Raw genomic sequence first — 20,674 nt, 5'->3', positions numbered from 1 at the left:
TGTGAGAACGCAAATCCCAGAGTTTCTGATACAGTAAATCTGGGGTGAGGCCCAATAATGTGTTTTTTAGTAGAGACGGGGTTTGAACATGTTGGCCAAGCTGGTCTCGAACTCCTGGCCTCGAGTGATTCACCTGCCTCAGCCGCCCAAAGTGCTAGGATTACAGGCATGAGGCACTGTGCCCAGCCAAGAATGTGAATTTCTACAAGTTCCCAGGTGGTTCTGATACTGCCGGTCTAGGGATCACCCTTTGAGAACCACTCCTCTAATCTCCCTTCTGCTGTTTCTTGCTCCTCACTTGCTGCCCCCTGGATTGCCCTGGAGATCCAAAATCTCACCCTCTCTATTATGCAAAGCTCTCCCCAGATGCTATCTGCAACCTCTCTACCCAGATCAAGCCTGGACCCTTCATGTACTAGGATTCAGCCTTTTGAGAGGGCAGTTGGGGTTTTAAGCACAGGAGATGTCCTTGCGTGTGTTTGTTTCAGTGTGGGAGAATCCCTGTCCTCTAGCTGCTCACTCTCTGCAGTGGTCTCTGCACGAAGCTGAGCAGTCAGAACTCTTGTTTGGGTTCAGTGTGGGTGAAGTGAGTTTCCAGTGAACTCCAGCCAGGGCTGACGATCTGTGTGCAGACTCAGCCGAGACCCAGGTCTACACAAAGGCATGCTTCTTGGTGGTGGTGGTGGGGAGGGTGTGGAAGGAGGGAGTGTGTGGCTGGGGCTAATCAGCAGCAAATTCTGGGGTGGGAATGGGAGTGAGGGTTGGGGGCTGGGATCTGGGGGCTGGGCTGTTGGGCCGCAGCTGTGGCTCCAAATTGCTCTGAGGCCCGCTGCCTGGTCGGTGCTCCAGCAGAAACTGACATCAAACAAATGGGCTCTGATGCATTAAGTGGGGAGGCGGATGCTGAAATGGGTCCCCCTCCCCCGCCTTTCTCCACCTAAAATAATGTTGGACAGGAGAGACCTCCTTGATGAGAAAGGCTGTAATGAATTCCCAGATTCCAGCCCTTTGTGGGCAGCTGGGCAGAAGGGGGCACAGCCTTCACTCTTAATAAAGAAGGGAAGATGGCCTGTGCCCTCCCCACTGGGTCTTCTAATCCCACTCCAAGCTGGAGATTAGCATTTCTAATGGGCTGGGAGGTGCAGCCTTCAGGAGACTCAGGGATGACAGATACTCTGGTGGGTCCCTGGGGCTCTGAAGAGAGGCGGGCACTTTGTCTGGCCTCAGTTGCATCGAGGTTGGCTTTCTTCAAACAACACGCTTGCCTTATCTCTCCACTTCCGCTCCATCGAGTGGAGGTGCCTATTCTAGAAACTGAGCCGATGGATTGCCCCCACGTGTCATATCCAAGAATCCAGTATCCAAAGAGGATGATATGAAAAGCTTGAATTCACCCGGCCAGTATTTTTCAAAGGAATGTTGTCTCACTCATGTATTCATATTCATTCATTTTGTCCCTCAGTTGGCACTTGCTACGCGCCGAGCACTTAACTGTGGATGCAGGTGAAAAACTCTTTTGTACTGGGGATGTTCACAGTTTAGTGAAAGAAAGATAATGAGGCCGGGTGCAGTGGCTCACATCTGTAATCTCAGGGCTTTGGGAGGCCGAGGTGGCAGGATTGCTTGAGGCCAGGTATTCAAGACCAGCCTGGGCAACATAGTGATACCCCATCTCTATAGAAAATAAAATAAATTAGCCGAGCATAAGTGGCAGTGCCTATAGTTCCAGCTACGTGGGAGGCTGAGATGGAAGAATTGCTTGAGCTGAGGAGTTTGAGGCTGCAGAGAGCTGTAATAGTACCACTGCACTCCAGCCCTGGGTAACAGATGAGACCTTATCATTAAAAAAAAAAAAAAAAAGAAAAAGACAATGAACGTCATATCCCAGACCCCATTAGACATAAAATAGGTGCTCTAGGGGCACAGTGAGGGGGTCTAAACCAGACTGCAAATGTGTGTGTGTGTGTATGTGTGTGTGTGCAGGGCTGTTAGGGCAGACAGTGTTCCCTGAGCTGCCTTCAAGGAGTCTCGGAGGAACGGCCTATAAGGAGAAAAGGGCCTAGAGGGGCTTGGAATGGGGAAGAGAAAGGAGAAGAGGAGGAAGAACTCAGAAGGATTGGGGAGTGGTGTGGAAGGTCAAGAGAAGAGTGTGTCAGGCAGACCCACCTTTGGACCATAATTTATCCATTGAGCCCATATTTATTGAGCCCTTTGCCCAAGACACTCTAATGTTGCTTTTGTTTACTTGACTTTCTCTCATGACAGTCTGGGATTTCTACTTATCTTATGCTGTTAATTGGCACAGAGTAGGTTGTTAATACATACTTTTGAATTGAATCGAAAACCCTGGGAAGTGTGAGAATTTTTTGCTGTCAGGGAAAGCTGGAAATAGTTGGAATGGATAGAATTTGGGGTACTTGTGGGGAGTGGTGAAAAAATGAGGATGGAGAGGTGAGGGTCAGATCACCAAAGGTCTAACATGCCAAATCATGGAGTTTAGATTTTATCTAGTGTAGCTAATGAAGGTTTCAAGTAAAGGAATGACATGATCTGATTTGTATTTTAGAAGCTCCCTCTGGCTACAGTTTCGTGAGGGAGTGGGCAACACAGGAAGCAGGAACACTCAATTCAGGCCACGAGAGCTTGGACTAAGGGTGAGACAGTGCATATGGATGTGAGGGACAAATTTCAAAGACAGCGTGTGAACTTGAGAATGATGAGAAAGGATATTCCTGCCAGGCGCGGTGGTTCAGGCCTGTAATCCCAGCACTTTAGCAGGCTAAGGCAGGGTAGATGGCTTCAGCCCAGGAGTTTGAGACCAGCCTAGGCAACATAGTGAGACCCTGTCTCTAGAAAAAATACAAAAAAAAATTAACTGGACATGGTGGTGGGTGCCTATAATCCCAGCTACTCGGGAGGCTGAGGTGGGAGGATAGCTTGAGCCTGGGAGGTCGAGGCTGCAGTGAGCCGTGATTGCACCACTGCACTCCAGCCTACGTGACAGAGGAAGACCCTGTCTCAAAACAAACAAACAAAAAACCCCTCAGAAACAAAAGAGAGAGAGAAAGATTCTTTCTCATATTTCAAGGAGTAAAGAGGGAGGTTCAGAGGTGTGTGACTTCCCCGAGTTACCTAACAATTCAGGAAGAGCTGGACCTGGAAATAAGGTCCCATTTTAGCCTAAGCAATAATCCCTCAAGTCAATGATCCGTTCTGAGGACATTTTTTTTTTCTTTTTTGCACCCACCTTGTCAGTTCTGAGGACTTTGAAGGAAGAGTAAACACAGGTGGGTTGGACAGTTACTCGGTGGTTCTTTGTCAGAGACTTGGGTTTGCATTTTTAGGGGAATTCATTTGCCCTCATTCCCCATTATAGCCTATTCCTAGAAACTATCCGTTAACTTTCTACAAGAGCAGAACCACCTCTTAGTGCTCACTCCAACCTCCACACCACCCCGAGGAAAGGGAGGGCGGAGGTTACAATGTCTGGGGGTCCCTCATGTCTTATCCTGCCTGGGTGAGGCTCTTTGGCCACTCCTCAGTGAGAACCAGCACACCTACGGATATGTTGTGGTGCTATCCAGGGGACATGGAGAGAGCCAGGCACTGCCTCTCAATCAGCACGGCCCCCTCTGTCTCTTTTCCTTTTTTTTGTTTTTGAGATGGAGTCTCACTTTGTTGCTCAGGCTGGAGAGTAGTGTCACGATCTTAGCTCACTGCAACCTCTGCCTCTTGGGTTCAAGTGATTCTCCTGCCTCAGCCTCCAGAGTAGCTGGGACTACAGGCATGTGCCACATCACCCAGCTATTTTTTTTTTTTTGTATTTTTAGTAGAGATGGGGTTTCACCATGTTGGTCAGGCTGATCTCGAACTTCTGACCTCAAATGATCCACTCACCTCAGCCTCCCAAAGTGCTGGGATTACAAGTGTGAGCCACCGTGCCAGGCCCCTATTTGGTTGCTGGTCAAGATTCCTTTGAGTCTACTGAGAGGAGTTTTTGGTTTGTAGTAAGCTGTTTTATTTATTCTTTCAACAATATGAAATGTCTACCTTGTGCCAGGCACAATGCTGGGCATACGCTGACATTCGATCTAAGGGCAAGCGGTGCAGAAGGATAGAAGACGGGGCATCATGGCAGATTTCTCTCATTCTCCTAGCTTCCCTAGCATGGCACTTGTTCAATGGTGGATGTGCACACTCATCACGTTGAGTCAGAGGGTGTCTCCACGACTGTACACATTACAGATTCCTATATCAGTCACACTATGTTTAAAACACAAATTGTGCAAGTGAGTCTTCCAGAGTAAGGACAACTTCTAGCGGGGGGATGGTATGGTAGAATTCTGGAAGAGTGTGCTGTCTGGCACCCATGAAAAACCCTTTGATCCACTTTTGCCATCAGCCCTTTGACATCCCTCTTCTATCCACTAACAAGAACAAATCAAGAAAATGAGCAAATCACACAGCAAGAGTACATTTTGAACAACTTTTATTATACGTTTAGTGTTCTCTATACAAAAGAAATCAGTTTTTTTACAGTGATTCAAAAAAAAATTCAGAATAATTTGGCCTTTTCATTGCTCATGCAGTCAGTTTATAAGTCCATGTATTAGACGGTCCTCCATGGCCCAGAAGTCTTCCCTGCTGAAGGTCGTGCGTGACACCCTCAGATACGCATCTGTCACTGACAAAGTTGGTTAATGCAAAATAACTCGCAAAAAAGGAAAGAACATGATGTGAGAGGGGTTAAAACAAGGTCTGGCATGGAGTTAAATGTTTAACCAATGGAAAAAAGATCAGACCAATTTGTGCGTGTGTGGATATGAAGGAATGGATGGAGACGTTGGGGAAAAAAATTCCCCACGGGAAAGAACAAATTGGAATGGTGGGGGATATGGGTGTGTGGTAGGGGCAGGGCAGGAGGTCCTCCGGGGTCCAGCATGGGTCGGGAGTGGGAGCAGGACAGAAGGTGGCCACGTCACAGGTGACTGATGCTCAGCTCAAGGGGAGTGTGAAGAGGTTGGCAAAGAGCTGGGGAGCCGGGCAGAGGGACAACACTGACTGAGGACACTGCAGTGGGGAATCAGAAAAAAAGGGGCAGCTCAGGGACATCTGATCTGCCTCATTTTTGAAAAAGAAACAGAGTAGTGCACAAAATTCTGGATATCTTCTCCCAGAGTTTTGTGTTTATTGCTTCACCGAAGTCTTTACATCTGTTGAACTCCAGCCCAGCAAATCCCAGGGTGGCAGCTTGCATGGGCCCTGCTGCCCCTCTGCACCCTCTGGCCATGGGCAGAATGGACAGAGATGCCCTCACTTCTGAGGAATACAGCACGCTGAAGGCCCGATGTGTTACAAAGCAAGAGACACCATTCTAGGGGGTACAGTCTAGGGTTCACAGTAACAAACACCAATCAGCTATTCTATTCCACTGGCCCAGGTCTGCCCTTAATTGCATGGCTGGGTGAACCACAGACTGATCAACAGACAGACTGATCTTGGTCTAAGAAAAAATCCTGTTCATCTTTCATTTTGGGGGCATGTAGGGGATGTGGGAGAGGCAGTAAAGAGGTATGAGAGGGTGAACCAGAAGGACAGATCTTAATACCTCTGTTTCAAAGGAGGCAGCTGTGGTGAGATGAAAGAACACTGGACAAGGAGTCAGAAGGCCCAAGTTCAAGCCCTAACCTTACCTTAGTTTACCAGCTATGTGATTTTGAGCAAAAATTCCTTCACTTCTGTGGATTTGCATATCCTTGTCTGTACAATAAATTATTTCAATGAGATCAGCTCTGGGATTCCTTCACATGCTGAAATCCGATTCTGGTCCTAAGCTAGATGCCTTTGTACGTATTTCATTTCCATTCTTCTCATTATGGAACACCCATTTAATACTAGTATGCTGACAGGAGGAACAGCAGTTTCAGGTGAGGCTTGAGACACTGTTTGGTGGGTGCTTGTGGCTCTCCTGGATGGTTCTCCTTTCTCTCTGATCCCTCTCTGAATGTGTCTCAGGAAGGCCCATTATTAGTAAGGAAGGGAAAGAAAGGACACTTCCCTGGGCTTGGGCTGTGCAGGCTGGGGACAGCCACAAAGTCTGGCTTGAACTCACATGGGGTAGCCCCTGTCTAGGTTAAGGGAGGGGAAGGCTAGGAGATGGTCAAGGGAGGGCGCTGGTCTGACTCTGCCCGGCTTGCCTATGCCTCCCAGGGCCTTGGTCTCCTCCTGACACATCAAGCTCTTTGTTTCATTGTTTTGAGGCCTTTTTTTTTTTTTTTTTTTTTTAAACAATCAGGGCCCTCCTCAATGCTACTCCTCAGCTACTACGCAGAGCTCAAGCAGGATCCTTTGCCAACTAACGGGATAGACCCAACCGCAACCATGAGCTTGTGTGTGTTTGGTGGGGCTGGCCGGAGTGGTGACTGGGCAGGAAGTCAGTCTGCACCAAGGTGTCAGGAGCGGGGAGCGGTGCCCTGTGCCGGCCTCCCAGGAACCTGCTGCCCTCCCACTGAGAAGGGATTCTCTGGCACCAGCCCCAGCCCACGGAAAGCCTGAGAGGCTTCCTCTCCTCAGAGAGTTAGCAAAGCAGCCTCACAAAGACAGACAAAAATGTGCTACGTCCCTGCTCCTTCCATCAAATGGGCTGTTCGTGATGCCCTAAGACTTGGCCCTGCTCCAGCACAGGGCGCCAGAAAGAGACCGCAGCCCGTGCCATTGCTGGGGCAGAGTTTCCCACTCCTTTGGCTCAGATGCTCTCTCTAGGTGCTGCCAACAGGAATTACCTAAATAGGTCCCAACCCTGGTGGCCTCTCCCGCTCCTCTAACTTGCATTCCTCACCCACACAGAGCCCTTTGCATCTCATCTCATGCAACCTGGATGTGGACTAACCCTTTGCCCCAAGAGGCAGAGCAAAGAGGCTCAGGAAGCAGGACTGTTTTTCAAGCCACACCATGGTTCTTGACTGCTTTGTCCTGCCCAGCCTTGGTGACCAGATGGACCAAGTTCTCCCTCAGAATCCCTCTCTTCAAGCTCATAGCCATCAGTGGCTTAAGCAATAGAGGGAAGAATGCTCCCAACTCAATGGCCACTGTGTCCCAGCACTTGATTTCAGGACTGTCAGCCCCGTGAGGGCAGGGACCACATCTAACTCACGCGCCATGGTATCCACAGCTCAGGCCTTAGTTCAGACTGGATTTCAGAGTATTTGCTGAATGAATGAATGAATGAATGAATGAATGAATGAATGGACAAATGACAGCACAGGAAACTACAGCTCTTAGGGCTGAGCACACAGGTGGGATTGCAGCCCAGTCAAAGGAACTTCTAGAGTTACTGTAAGATGCCCAGCACTTTCCTCCCAGCCAGCCAAACTGGAGTGCCGATGGTAATGGTGCTGTCCTGGCTTCATTGTTGGTATGTCTTGGGGTAGTTGCTTGGGAGACCCAGCTGGCAGGGAGTGCTGGGCAATTCTGCTTTCGTGCTGAGCTGGGCTGGACTCTGACACGGGCTCCATGGAAAACGCACTCTCCTCTTCCCCAAAGGGGCTGCCTCCTGTATCCTGCAATCCCCACGCCAGCAGCGTTTGATCTCTCTGACCACCTGCCTTCCTTGCTTGGGGAAAACTTAATTCTTCAGCCTCAGATTTGCTTCTGCTCAGACGGGTGTGATTGCATGGTGATGGGGGGTAGCTCTCAGCACCCACAGAACAGTAGCCTGAGAGAGGGCTAATAGCATTTTCTTCATACACCAAGGACAGTGCAGAGCCTGGCAGGACACTGGAACGAGGTGCAGAGGCAGGCTGTGGGCTTACTTCTCCCCAAGACCCTTATGAGGGAAGCAGCCTTCCCAGTCACCAGGTGGTATGGCAGACTTGCTCACCGTCCCTTCCTGCCCTAAGAGCCTGCTTTCAGTGCAGTGAGTTCACTGGCATGTACGGTGCAGTATGGAATGAGCGTCTGAGAAACTGACTACTCTGCTCAGATCCCAAGCGTTTTCTGGAAAGGCCAGTCCTTTAATTCAGCTCACAGGCACACTTCCCTGACATTCCCTTCAGGGACAGTGGGCCTAGTATCCAAGCAGGTGTTGGAGGAAAGCTAGGGGAGGGGCCCTCCAAGCTCACGCCCTACCCCCTGCTGTTTACCCTGTCCCCTTGCACTGTGATAAGCTGCCCCTCAGGCGTCCAGGCAGCAGCCCTGGCTGAGGCTTGGCCCAAATGACCATCACACACTCTCAGGTTCAAACAGCCTTATTGGCTCAGTTCTGGGCTATGATTTCTTACCAGCAGACAGAGAGTGTGTGTCTATGGGCTTGACCTTCAACTGAATGATTATTAATGATGCAAGCATTGCTAATACCTTTGCGGCTTAAACATGTGGCAAATGATGCTTTAATAAAGTCACTGAAGGACAGAGCCCTGGTCCGGCCCAGGCCCCCTGGCTAGCAGCTGGAGGCTCAAATCAGAGGCTGTGCCCATGGCAGCTGATTCGTTCCTGGGGATCAGCTTCACCCTCCTGAAACTGACCGGAGCTACAGAAACAGCTAAAGGGTTCCTCTTAGACTCAAGATCTCCCCCTCTCCTTCTCTGTCTCTGAGGCTAGGTACCTTTGGTTTCAAAAATGCATTAGGTGGGGAGGATGAAGGCAGCACCTTCGGTCTGACAACTGCAGGTCTGCGAGTGTCTCCATTTGGGGTGACTGGTGAGGACGTGTGTTGGGTGGCCGCTTCTGGTCCTGCCGGAACACTTGCATGGGCTGCCCTGCTCTCCTGGACACGGACATCGCTGGAGGCTTCAAGGCTTGCAGGGAGGGGCTGGGAACCTGGGAACTCCAGGGGCAGATCAGCGCTGCATAAGGCATACAAAGAGCATTGAGTCCTCCCCAGGTGGGGGCATCACAGCACTGAGTACGGTGCCACCACAGGTCCCCTGATATGTATACACCCCAATGAAAGGGCAGACTGGCTCAGTCTTGGGGCAAGTCCCCATCCACATACCATGTCAAACAAAAGCCTCAGTGTCCTACAGAATTGGCTGAGAAGATGATATCTATCTGCTAGAGGTGGAAGGGGAGCAGCGCCTTATGCCCCAAACGCACCAGCAAAGCTTTTGCATCACAGCATTCCATCTCCTCCAGGGTGGCAGCGTGGGCCCCAGCCACGTGGACAGGTGCCCTCTGGGACAGAGTGGGTGTGGCCCTCTATCTACATCCTGGGTTTCACCAGTGAGGAGGAAGGAAGTCCAAACCCAGCCTTTTTCTTCTCTCTAGAGGTAAGCAGAGTTCCCCCAAGACCAGACACCTGATTTTCTTCTGCTTGAGGTACACAGTCACTGGCATTGAAGTCCTTCCTATCAGTGCTCACTCCTGTTCCTCAAACTTCTTCAGAGTCAGTGCAGCTCACATCTTAGATACTCCAGAGAAAAGGGCAGGGGGGGAATGAGGAGCAAGAGGTAAACACACCTCCCAACCGAACCAGAGAGCAGCAAGGAGGCCTGCACACCCTCTCCCTGCCAAAAATACTGTCATTTTCCAGAAAAGAGCCAAGCCCAGCTCAGCAACTGACAAGGCCGAGGCAGAGGGGTTGGGAGCCAGGGGAGGCATATGGCGAGAAAGGCATCCTTCGGAAATGCATTGGCCCAGAGGTGGTTTGAATATTACAGCCTGTCTACATGTTCTGGTACGGATTCAATCCTTTTTGCCTATCTTTGTGGTCTCCTGGGGGAGAATCTACTTTTTCTTTCTTTTCCAGGAACACTTTTTCAAAAGGAAAAGAAAACGGAGACATCGGGTCTGGAGGGGAAGATGCACAAAGCAAAATTAAGACAATGAGAAGTCCTGTAACCAACAGAAACGGTGAGCATGTGCCGAGGCCAAGGGCGGGCAGTGTGGTGGAACGCTCGGGGGTGGCTGTGAGACTGGGCAAGGGGCCAGGCTCCCTCTAGCTGAGCTCAGCCACGGCTCCAGCTCTCCCACACTGGTGGCACCCGGGGCTGAAGGGGGGTCATTGGGAGGGGGCTTATGGGTGGCTTGGTGGTCACTGATCCTCACAGCTTGGCAGACCCCCATATCGTACCCTTGTTACTGAAGGTGGTGGTGGCTTTGTGGTAGGTCTGCAGTGGTTTAGTTTCCCCCTCTCCCCTCCTCCCACTTGCAAAGTGGTGGCTGTGCCTGGGTGGGCTCCGTTAGGCCAGAGAGTAGATAGCATTGACAGGTGACGTGGCCTCTGAGCTTTCGTTGCCCTCTGTTTCCTCCTTGTCCTTTTTGACGGTGTACTGGCCGATGAAGGAGCCGTCTTCATTGAACTGGCCCTCGCCACCCTCGCCATAGTCCACCAGGCTGTCGTCACTCTCCTGCTGCTTGATGGTGCCGTCCAGAGATGTCTGACTGCCCTGCAGAGGCTTGTTGTCCTCATCACTGGCCAAAGAGAGACAGAGAATCTCAGGTGGTGTGGGATGGGGCAGCCGGCCTCCTGCCAACACATGTCCTACACAGCTCAGAGAGGATGGGACCCAGGAGACCACCCAGTCCAGCCCCCGCTTCACCCTCCCCTGTCCAGTCTGCTCTACAAAAGGGAAATGGAGGCCTAGAGAGGACAAGCACCTTTTCTAAGGTGAGGTTGCAAGTCAGGTAGGGCAGGGAGTGGAGCCCATGCTTTTGGGCTCCTGGTCCAGGTCCCTTCCATGAGACTGGGTCCCTGTCTGTGGTGGGAGTGGATAGAGGATGGCCACCCCATGGTGAGGGAGAGCCACTGCTTGTGAGACCATATGGGATGGTTCTAGTCCCGAGTGTGTCACTGTGTGGTTTTGTGACCTAAGCCTCAGTCATCAAGAGGGGCTGGCCCAGCTTTGATCTCCCAGGACCTATGACTCTGTAGGGATACACTCTCACCTTGACAAAAAGCAAGGCTTTTAAAGGAAGAAACCTCTCCCCTGCCTCTCTGCTTCTCTGTCTTAGTGTGTTTCGCTGAGCTATCTGGTTGATCTATAAAAAGATGTTATTACTTTGGACCTAGCAAGTACAGGTGTGCAAGAGTAGTGGGAGGGAGGTGCACACAGGTAAGCAGGTGATGCCAGCAAACGTGAGAAGATAGCAAGGCTCAGAGGATCATGCCTAGCCCCTCTGAGGCCTACAAGCCCTGGCCCTAAGCTCCCCTTGTGCAGGGAGAGCTGGGAGGCTGCCAAATAAAGCTGCATGGGCCGCTGGGAACAGCTGCCCAGTCAGGATGTCTGCTGCACTCCCAAGGAGGCGTGGGCTGCTCCCTGAGCCAGCGTCTGTTCAGGCACCATGTCCCTTCCCTTGGCTGAAAAGGCTCAGAGCAGGCACCAGGTGGTGCTGGCTGCACTTCAGAGGTGAGCCCAGTTCCTGGGCAGGAGCAGCTCAGGATGAGCAGTGGGAGTCTGGGTCTCAGGGACCATAGCGGTGCCAGGCGGTCTGAGTAGACACACACCACACCCTTCCTTGCCCCCAGCTCCCCACCCACCCCAGTCCTTCCTGGACATGGGGAAGACAACCAGCTGAGTTGCCATTACAGTGGGCAGTGCGTTCTCACTTCTAATAGCAGTGTCGGGCAAAGACAGCTGTCAGAAGAGGGCAGCGAGCCAGGGCCGGGGCTGTGTTAGAAGACGGAAAGCTATTAGCTCACTCCCTGCAGTGCTGCCCCATGAATACAGCCTAACTGTATTCTGGGACAGCCGTGCGTTGGGAGATGTTGTGAGGGAGGCAGCTCTCTGGGGCTGTGCTGAGTTTGTGCAGGAAGTAGAAGTCACTGTTTGCCAACTGAAGGAGGGGAATTGCCAGGCTCCTCACCCTACTTGCAGGTCTTGTTCGCATGCACTCCTTCCCAGGGCCCTCCACCCCATGTGCAGGGGCATGAGGACTGTGCTATGCGATTTGTAGGAATTCCTCCTCTGGTTCCAGGCAGCTAAGCTAAGTGCAGCCACTGGACAGTGACAGCCCAGCCAGTGGGAGGGGTAGGGGGAGAGGTCTGTAGCATGCCAGGCTGTTGAGGGAACAGGGGATCTAGGTCTAAAAAGAACAGACCGAATAGACCTCTCCTAATGGAAGCTTGAAAGAAACCAGAATGACTAAGGGTGGCCTTGGTCTGGCCACCTGTTGGCCTCGCTTCTGAGACATCTTCAAGGTCCAGGTGGATGGACATGGAGGAGAAAAACAAAGGACGCCCCATGGGAAAGGTGGTCAGTCACTTAGCCACAGACTGGAGTGAGAGGAACAGTACTCCTCGCCCCCAGGCCTATCCCCCCTGGAAACTTAGTTCTTCCTCTGATGTATTCATTTCAGCCTTTTCCCAGGTTAGGGCTCTTAGACTCATCCAAGGGAGGACTCTAGGACAGATGCTGCAGACCTTCCAGAGCCAAAGCGGAGGGGTGTGTGTGTGTAGGGGTGCAGGCCTAGGCATGCCCCTGTGTGTGTAGACTCAGCCTCAGTGTCTGTGGGGAGGAGGCAGGGGTTTTTGCCCGACAGCTTTGGTGTCTGGGGCAGGAGAGGTGCACGAGGAACCATCTCCTCACAGTGCAGGCTGCTCAGCCCCGTATTGGAGGAGGTCCACGCTCCTCCTCTCTGGCTGTACCGAGAGTCTGGGGGAGGAGAAGCCCTGTGGCTTTTGGAACAAAAAGCCAAGGAAGTCTCAGCCCACAGGGAAGCTGGGCCCTGCCAGGGAAGATGGGAAGGGGGCTCTTGTGACTGCCCTTTCAGGGGGCTTGTGGGGATGTTGGGACTAGATGGACAGTTATGGCCCATAAGCCTACAGACAGGCTCCTGTGTGGGCAGTGGCTCCACCACCCATTGATCTGATTATGCTTGCCAGGCTGACGGGCAGAGTGGCAGAGGCCCAGGACAGGAAAAGGAGACCGCAGCAGAGGACAAGGGCCTGGGCCCAGGCAGTAACTGGGTGGCGTGGGCAGGCAGGGCTCTGATCAGACATTCCCTCCATAGCACTTGGTCTGAGAATGACACTCCACAGCCCACTCTGCATCATCCCTCAGCTCAGAACATATTCGTGATCTCCATGGACAAACAACGACATTGTTAAGCCCAGATACGAAGATGCATCCAGGTAGGACAGGAGCACGGGTACAGAAGTATAGAATAGCAGCACCAGCAGCACCAGCCGGCCCCCGACTTTCCAGCTTTGCCACTAACTCACTGGGTGGGGAGCAAGGAAGAGTTTTAGGCAATACGCTTCCCGGTTTGGGCCTCAGTCCTCTCATCTGGGGCATAGGGCACTGGACCTAGATACCTTTCCAAGGCCCATTCCGGTCTAGAGCCCAAAGATATCGCCACGTTCAAGGAGAAACGACCTGGAATCAGCCCACCTTCATTCCTTGAGGCTTTAAGACATCACAGCCTCCCAGGGTCATTATCTTCAGGGTTAGGAGTAGAGTGTGGGCAGAGAATCAGCCTGAGGGCTGAGCTCATCTCACAGCAAGAGGGTCCTGGGGCTCGTGTTCAGAGTGAAAAGGTGGAAAGATATAAATAGCAAGCTTGATACATTTGAGTTGTGCGGTTGAATGAATGAAATGCTGTTCGTCAAACTAATGCATGCATGTGTCAGGCAGTGTCTCCTGGGGGAGCAGCCTCATCTGGCACTCTTAGGATGAGAAGCCTCTGAGTAAACTCAGCAGCACGCACTCTCCACCACAGCGCCGCCAGAGAGGCAGGGTGACGGCCCAAGGGGCAAGGACGGCTACTCATGGCCTCTCAGCCAAGTGGAGCTGCTCTGAGGTGAGGGTGGTGCCTCAGGGACATGGAGGACAGCCTGCCTGAGAGAGGAGGAGGGAGATCACGCACCTATAGTCAAACGAGCCATCCTCTTCCTTGGGGTCTTCAGGGCCAAGGGGAACATCCTTCTTTTCTCGTACTTGGTCAACAAGAGAAGCAAAGACACAGACACGATGATTAAGTACATGCCCCTGTTCTCCAGGGCTCCACTGACTGCAGGGCCAGAAGGCACCGCCCTGGGCTCACGGACACTCTTTTTTAACAAGGCACCATCCACGCTTCCCTTGTTTTTGCTTCCTGTACTCAATCAGTTGCCAAGTTGACTCTGCCGCCTCCCTCTCAGCCCCAGAGGTCTCTTTACATCTCCACTGACAACTGAAATCCCCTCCTACCAAGCTCCCCCAACCACATCTCCATGAAGTCTCCCCAAAAGATCAAACAGATGTGATCCTTTCCTCTGCCAAAGGCAAACACTCCACTGTTTGCACCTTTCTTATTCTGCTCTGTGGTGTAACTATTTGTGCACATTTCTCATGCCTATCACAGAAGGCTAGTTCTTTCCTCAAGAGTGGGGGTCTGTGTGCTTCTTCACAGTTCCTAGCAGAGTGCCCTGAGCAGAGAAGACACGCCAGACACACCTATGGGATGGGAAGTGTCTCTTCTCTGTGACTCCCCCTTGTTGGCATGCCCCCTTTCCTCCACGTCCTCTGTGACGTGTGAGCATTCAGCCGAGGCCCTGTCTTGTGCTGTGCTCATTCTTTCGGTGTCAGCTACGGTGCCCTTGAGGAGAGATCATTTTTCCTCCAGTATTGCTAGTGCACAGCACAGAGGTGGATGCACAGCGGGCACTTACATGAAAGCCTCTTTATGTATCTTTTTTTTTTGCAGTGGTGCTATCTTTGCTCACTGCAACCTCTGCCTCCCGGGTTCAAGCGATTCTCATGCCTCACCCTCCCAAATAGCTGGGTTTACAGGCGCCTGCCACCACGCCTGGCTAATTTTTGTATTTTTAGTAGAGGCAGGGTTTCACCATCTTGGCCAGGCTGGTCTCGAACTCCTGACCTCAAGTGATCCACCCACCACGGCCTCCCAAAGTGCTGGGATTACAGGCGTGAGCCACCGCACCCGACCTATGTGTCCTTTTTGAGATACAAGGCGGATAATCAGCCTCATTTTAGATGAGGGAAACTGAACCCTTGAGAGGTGAAGAGCATATCACGTAACTAATTAGTGACTGAATGAAGACCGGAGGAAGACTAGCACCCAGGCCTTGTGGCTCCTGGTTCACTCATCTTTTTAAGGGACCAGGGGCTTACCCTGTAGCTGGAGGGCAAGAGATTAGTTTTGAAGAACTGTTTGGAATGAGATACTTTCTGAAAGGGCAAAGGATGGCTCAGAGTTGATCTGCTGGGTTCTTCTGGTATTCCACTTCCACCTGGAACGGGCGTGAACTCAGTCTACCCAAGTCTTACTGTCAGATGGAGGAGGCAGCCTTTTCCCTAACTGAGGCTTTCTCTCTTACAGAATCAGATAAGCCCAGCACAGCAGAAGAGAGTGAAAGCAAACATCGCTCACCAGTAAGGAATGATCATTTCCTGCCCTCCCTCACTTAAGGCACAGTTCTTCAGAGTCCTAGTCTGTGGGTACTTGGGCATGGGGAAGGAAAAAGAATCGAGTCTCCTCTCCCTTCTATTTCCTTTGTGTTGAATTTTAGGGGGATCCTGGGGGAGGACCTGTTCTAAGACATGGGGAGAAGGAAGCATTTGGGGAGCGTGGGGTATGTCTGGTGATGGGGCTTTCTGGGGCAGGGAGAAATTTCATTCTGTAGTCCAGCCAGATTTTTGCTTTCAGGGTCATCCATTATCCTGTCTCCTGTCACCCTACCCACCCCATCACAGACAGATGGCTCTCTTGTTCCTGTGTAAAAAACAATCAATATTTCCAGAAACAAGAATGCCAGAGGTCCTTGTCCTTGACCTTGGTATGTCTGGGCTGCAGGATCTTTTTTTTTCCCCCCCTTTTTTGAGACGGAGTCTCATTCCATCACCTAGGCTGGAGTGCAGTGGCACGATTTCGGCTCACTGCAACCTCTCCCTCCCAGGTTCAAGCAATTTTCCTGCCTCAGCCTCCTGAGTAGCTGGGATTATAGGCACGTGCCACCATACCCAGCTAATTTTTTGTATTTTTGGTAGAGACAGGGTTTCACCATGTTGGCCAGGCTGGTCTTGAACTCCTGACCTCAAGTGATCTGCCTGCCTTGGCCTCCCAAAGTGCTGGGATTACAGGTGTGAGCCACCGTGCCCAGCCTGGAGGATCTTTAAAAATTTTTTTTTATTTATTTGAGACAGGGTCTAACTCTGTTCCTCAGGCTGGAGTGCAGTGGCACGATCATGGCTCATGGCAGCCTTGACCTCCCCAGGCTCAGGTAATCCTCCCACCTCAGCCTCTTGAATAGCTTGGACCTCAGACACCTGCCACCATGCCCAGCTAATTTTTGTATATTTAGTAGAGACGGAGTTTCGTCATGTTGGTTGGGCTGGCCTCAAACTCCTGACCTTAAGTGACCTACTCGCTTTGGCCTCTCAAAGTGCTGGGATTACAGGTGTGAGTCACTGTGCCTAGCCAGGGGCTGAAGGATCTTGAGGTCTCCTTGGGACTTTAGGGAAGCCCAAAGTGCTTTAGGACCACGGGGGCCCCTACCAATGCCACCCGTCTTCAGCCTCTCCCTGCTCCTCGCATCGGAGCTTCTGACCCTTGCTAGTGGTATTGGTGGTTACACCATCATCCTGTTGAGTGCCCACCTCTGGAACTCTCTCATGGGTGTGCTGCTTCTGCCCAGACCCCTCCTCTCCCCATTCTCTGGGACACGGTTAGAGAAAATGCCTCTCTTCCTTTCTCCTTCCCCGGGACCCAGGATCCTAATGAGATTCAGGCTGAAAAAAAGCCAATTTATAGAGCAGATGGGTGGTGAGTCAAGGGGAGGAAAGGTCATTCTTAACAGGAGCCAGGGTTCCTTCCATCCCCTCTCTGAGGCTGCCTGGACTGTGCCATCCGTCCAACTCAGGCGAACTTAATTAACTCAAGTGCTTGCTGGCAGCCCGAAGATGCACAGGCAAGAGGATTGTATTTCCAAGCCGGGCAAGGGCTGGCTTCACTGAGAGAACACAGTCCCCGGATCTGGCTGGAGACCTGGAGACTCACGGGAAAGCGGGCGTGCCCCGCCCTGCAAGCCCACGCCTCTCGCACGGCTCACCTGGGTACTTGCCGCCGCGACTCCTCTTGATGAAACAGACGATGAGCAGGATCAGCACCAGGAGGGCGATGGCGCACATAAGCCCAATGAACCAGCCCTGGGTGGCGATGTCCGCTTGGTTGTTGGTGTAAGCTGGCGGGGAGGGCCGGAAGCAAACCCGTGAATGATTTCATGGGGGAGACGGTGAGGAGGGAGATGGAGGGAAGAACTTCAGCTATTTCACATGGATGTTTCTCCTGGAGCCTAACGCTACCACCTAGCAGCCCCCCGGCCCAAACGACCCCGCTAAAGGACAAAAAGAAAATAATTAAAGAGCCAAGGTCAAAAGATCAGAAAAGAGGCAAAGGAAAGGGGTACAAGGAGCAAATAAGAAGCAGAAGGCTGAACAGGTCGTTTAGGAAGGGAAAGTATCCTAGGAACGAAGCACGGCATTCTTGGAAACCAGAGGGCTGGTCACAGCCTAGTGGGGACTGAGGGATGGCCACGGATTGGCCATGGAAGTATGATTCCCCATGGATGAGTCCAGGGTGGAGAAATGGGAGCCGGCAAGCTACCCTCAGGGAGTGTAGGCCGTGGCCATGTTGCAAAAACCCGCTATGAGAACACCTTCGCAGGCCTGCACAGGCGCACAGCAGCATCCCTGCCCACCAGCATGGCTCTGAAGCCATCCAGCCTTCCTGAGGGTGGGGACTGGACCAAGTGGAGGCCCAGGATGCCCTGTCTTTTCACATCTCTCTAGTGGATCATGTGCTTCCTGACAGCAAAGGCAATCCTGGTGTGGGCACCCCTAGCCAGGCCAGCAGCGACGTGGGGCTGGGGCTGTGCCTTCTGCTCACTCCATGACACTTCCAGACTACTCCACACAGGGTGACCCCCCGATGGTCTGTGACAAGCCGATGTGCCCCCTCCTCCAACCCCTGTGACAGTGAGTCCCTCTCTGTCCATGCCCAGCATATGTGGAGACCTGTTTCAAAGTGGGCAGATCCCTTTGTGATTTGAAAGGCCTGCAGGAGGCCCTGAAGAACAGGTGCTCAGGAGTCATCTGAGGGTGTCCTTGATGGCCCAGTGGCTGGGTTCGGGTTCGGGAGGGGGGTGTGGTCAGTACCAACTCGCCCTTCTCCCTTCTACTGGCTGGAGAACAAAAGCGACCCCTCTTGAAATGCAGCCTGTCACAGAACGTGAGACTCTGTGACAGAAGGGAAGGATCAAAGGAACTTAATACACCCAAAGTAACCCTGGAACCAGCCAGCCCACAGACACCTGGGGAGAGGCACACAACAGCAGGCACCCCAAGAACCATGGAGCTGGCGCCAAGGCACTGAGCCTCCTTCTAGGAGCACGGGGAACAGCATGAGGGCCACAGCACGTGCGCCCCCAGGTCTTCAGCACATGCCACTTGTGGGGACATTATCTGGGTGCAAGCCCACCCTTTGCTCCTCTTGGGGGCAGAAACTATTTTTACAGGCTTCCCAGTGCCCAGGCAATGGCATTGCACCAAGAAAGTTCTCAATACAGGGTGAAGACTGATGAACAAGTGTCCTCTGCACTCTGGTTGCCCAGGGCAGCCCCAGGCTGCAAAGCAGGAGAGGCCTGTGAGAACAAGGCTTGTGAGTACCATGATGTAGGTAGGCTGCAGAGAACAGTCCCATCCCTGCTTCCACTCCTGCTCCCAGCAGGCCCCCGCCACAGTGTCAGAGTGATCTTTCCAACCCCCCACGTAGGACTGAATCACTTTCTTGCTTTAACCCTCCAAAGCTTCTCATTGTTATTGAAGAAAACTCTTCATTCCTTATCCTGAGCTGTCAGACTCCATCAGAGCAGGCCCTGGCCGTCTCTCTAGTCCTACCTCCCACCACCCTGTCCTCATGCTTTATACCCCAGCCATGCTGGCCACTCTCATTCTAGTGCAGGGCCTTGGCATCTGCTGCTTTTTCTTCTAACGGCTGCCTTGGCAACTGGTACCTCCTCAGAGAGGTCCTCCTGAACCTTCCCAGTTTAAACGAAGTCCCTTTCCCCAACTCCCACCCAGCCACTATCTCTATTTCATAGCATTTATAACCATTTAATATATATAGATCTGTCATTATCTATTTAATCCTTCCTTCCTTCCTTTCTTCCTTCCTTCCTTCTTTCCTTCCTTTCTTCCTTCCTTCTTTCCTTCCTTCCTTCCTTCCTTCCTTCCTTCCCTCCCTCCCTCCCTCACTCCCTCCTTTTCTTTTTTCTCTTCCCCTACAACTCTCTCCCCTTCTCCTCCCCTTCCCTGCTCTCCCCTCCCCTTCCCTCCTCTTCTCTTCTCTTTTTGAGACAGGGCCTCACTCTGTTGCCCAGGCTGTAGTGCAGTGGTGTTATCATAGCTCATTGCAACCACAATCTCCTGGGCTTAAGTGATCCTCCTATCTCAGCCTCCCAAGTAGCTGGGACTACAAGTGCATGTCACCACGCTTAGCTAATTTTTTTTATTTTTAGTAAAGACAGGATCTTGCTATGTTGCATAGGCTGGTCTCAAAGTCCTAAGTGTTCCTGTGTCTTAAAACAAAAACCCTTGAGGAACTTACCAGAATTTTCAGCTCCAGTTCACATGCTGCCCTCTTATTGGTACACTCTATACTCTTCCGCCCCCTCCAGTTCCTGCCAACTCCTCTGCACCCCCAGCAAGCTGACTTTAAGCCCCTCTGTTCTTAGCGTTTCAGCTGTTACCACTGAGTGGGCCTCTCCCAGGCTGATCTCCACCTCCTTGACTCTCATCATCACCAGTGATCCTTTATTCATCCCCATCATCCCTCCAGCCACCTCCACAACCGTAAGCCTCCTCCTCCAGCTCTCCTTGGATGTGTGTGCTTAAAATTCAACCTGCATCTTCCTGCCCCCTGCCTTGGTTCTCCCAGCTCTCCTGCTGCTGCCAGAGGCCTCACCACTGTGCCCATCTCTAAGAGCTGCCACATCTTCCAAAACACCTCCCATATTCCCCTCACTGTTCCATTCTATTCCAGGGGTCCCCTCATGTGTGCCTGTCAGTTCCTGTGGATACAATGAGACATCCTGTTACCACCTTCCTAGGAGACTTCCAATGATGCCACCTTTCCTTACTCCCCACTGTGTGGGCTCAGCTTCTGAGCCTGGCCTTCCAGGAGCGCCAGTCTCCTTTCCGTGCATCCTGCCCCTCCTGCCCAAGAAAGCCCAGGCTGTCGCCCTCCTAGCTCACTGCCACCTTTGCACACTCTACCCCTCCTCCCTGAATCTCCCCTTGCTCCAACTCATACCATCTCCGAACTCCGATTTCACCCTCAGCTGCTCCATGCAGTGGAACATTTAATTGTTCTATTTCCTGGGTCCTGGTTTCCAATTATACTATTAAAGTCTTGAGAATGGGGGATCTCTTTTAGCCTCGTAGTACTTGGCACAATGCTGGTCACATAACAAGTAGTCAGTGACTATTTATTGATTAATGGGTCAATTTAATCTTACTATAATACAGTTAACCTGGCATACTGATTTAGGTTTTTCCCCTGATATTAGCTAGGGGTCATAGGGATACTGGCTTGCCCATGTGCGGGACCTGGGCACTGGGATAAAGGAATTACTTCAACATGTGTTTGGATAGTTGTACCCACCTTTTGCAAGGAGGTTGGTTTGTGTGTCTGCAACGACCTAGTCAACGGCCTAGTTGCACCACCATCTTCCTAGTGC

General features: G+C 52.0%; 1 protein-coding gene across 49 annotated transcripts in view; it reads right to left on the bottom strand.

Annotated features, from left to right (window-relative positions):
• Window positions 1-4,472: 4,472 nt before the first annotated feature.
• The window catches only part of NFASC (neurofascin), a 201,322-nt gene continuing 185,120 nt past the window's right edge, over window positions 4,473-20,674 (bottom strand). For all 49 annotated transcript variants that reach the window (XM_045365001.2, XM_074034134.1, XM_045365109.2 and 46 more), the window contains 3 exons: window positions 16,988-17,119; window positions 13,804-13,873; window positions 4,473-10,410 (listed from right to left, as the gene is read on the bottom strand). In XM_045365001.2, coding sequence (XP_045220936.1) covers window positions 10,179-10,410; window positions 13,804-13,873; window positions 16,988-17,119 — 434 coding nt within the window. In that variant the 3' untranslated portion in view covers window positions 4,473-10,178. The remainder of the gene's footprint in view (window positions 10,411-13,803; window positions 13,874-16,987; window positions 17,120-20,674) is intronic.

Source organism: Macaca fascicularis, chromosome 1, assembly GCF_037993035.2.
Source record: "Macaca fascicularis isolate 582-1 chromosome 1, T2T-MFA8v1.1".
NCBI classification, from domain to species: Eukaryota; Metazoa; Chordata; class Mammalia; order Primates; family Cercopithecidae; genus Macaca; species Macaca fascicularis.
The sequence above is the reverse complement of the archived record's forward strand: the minus strand, read 5'-3'. Positions and strand labels throughout refer to the sequence as shown.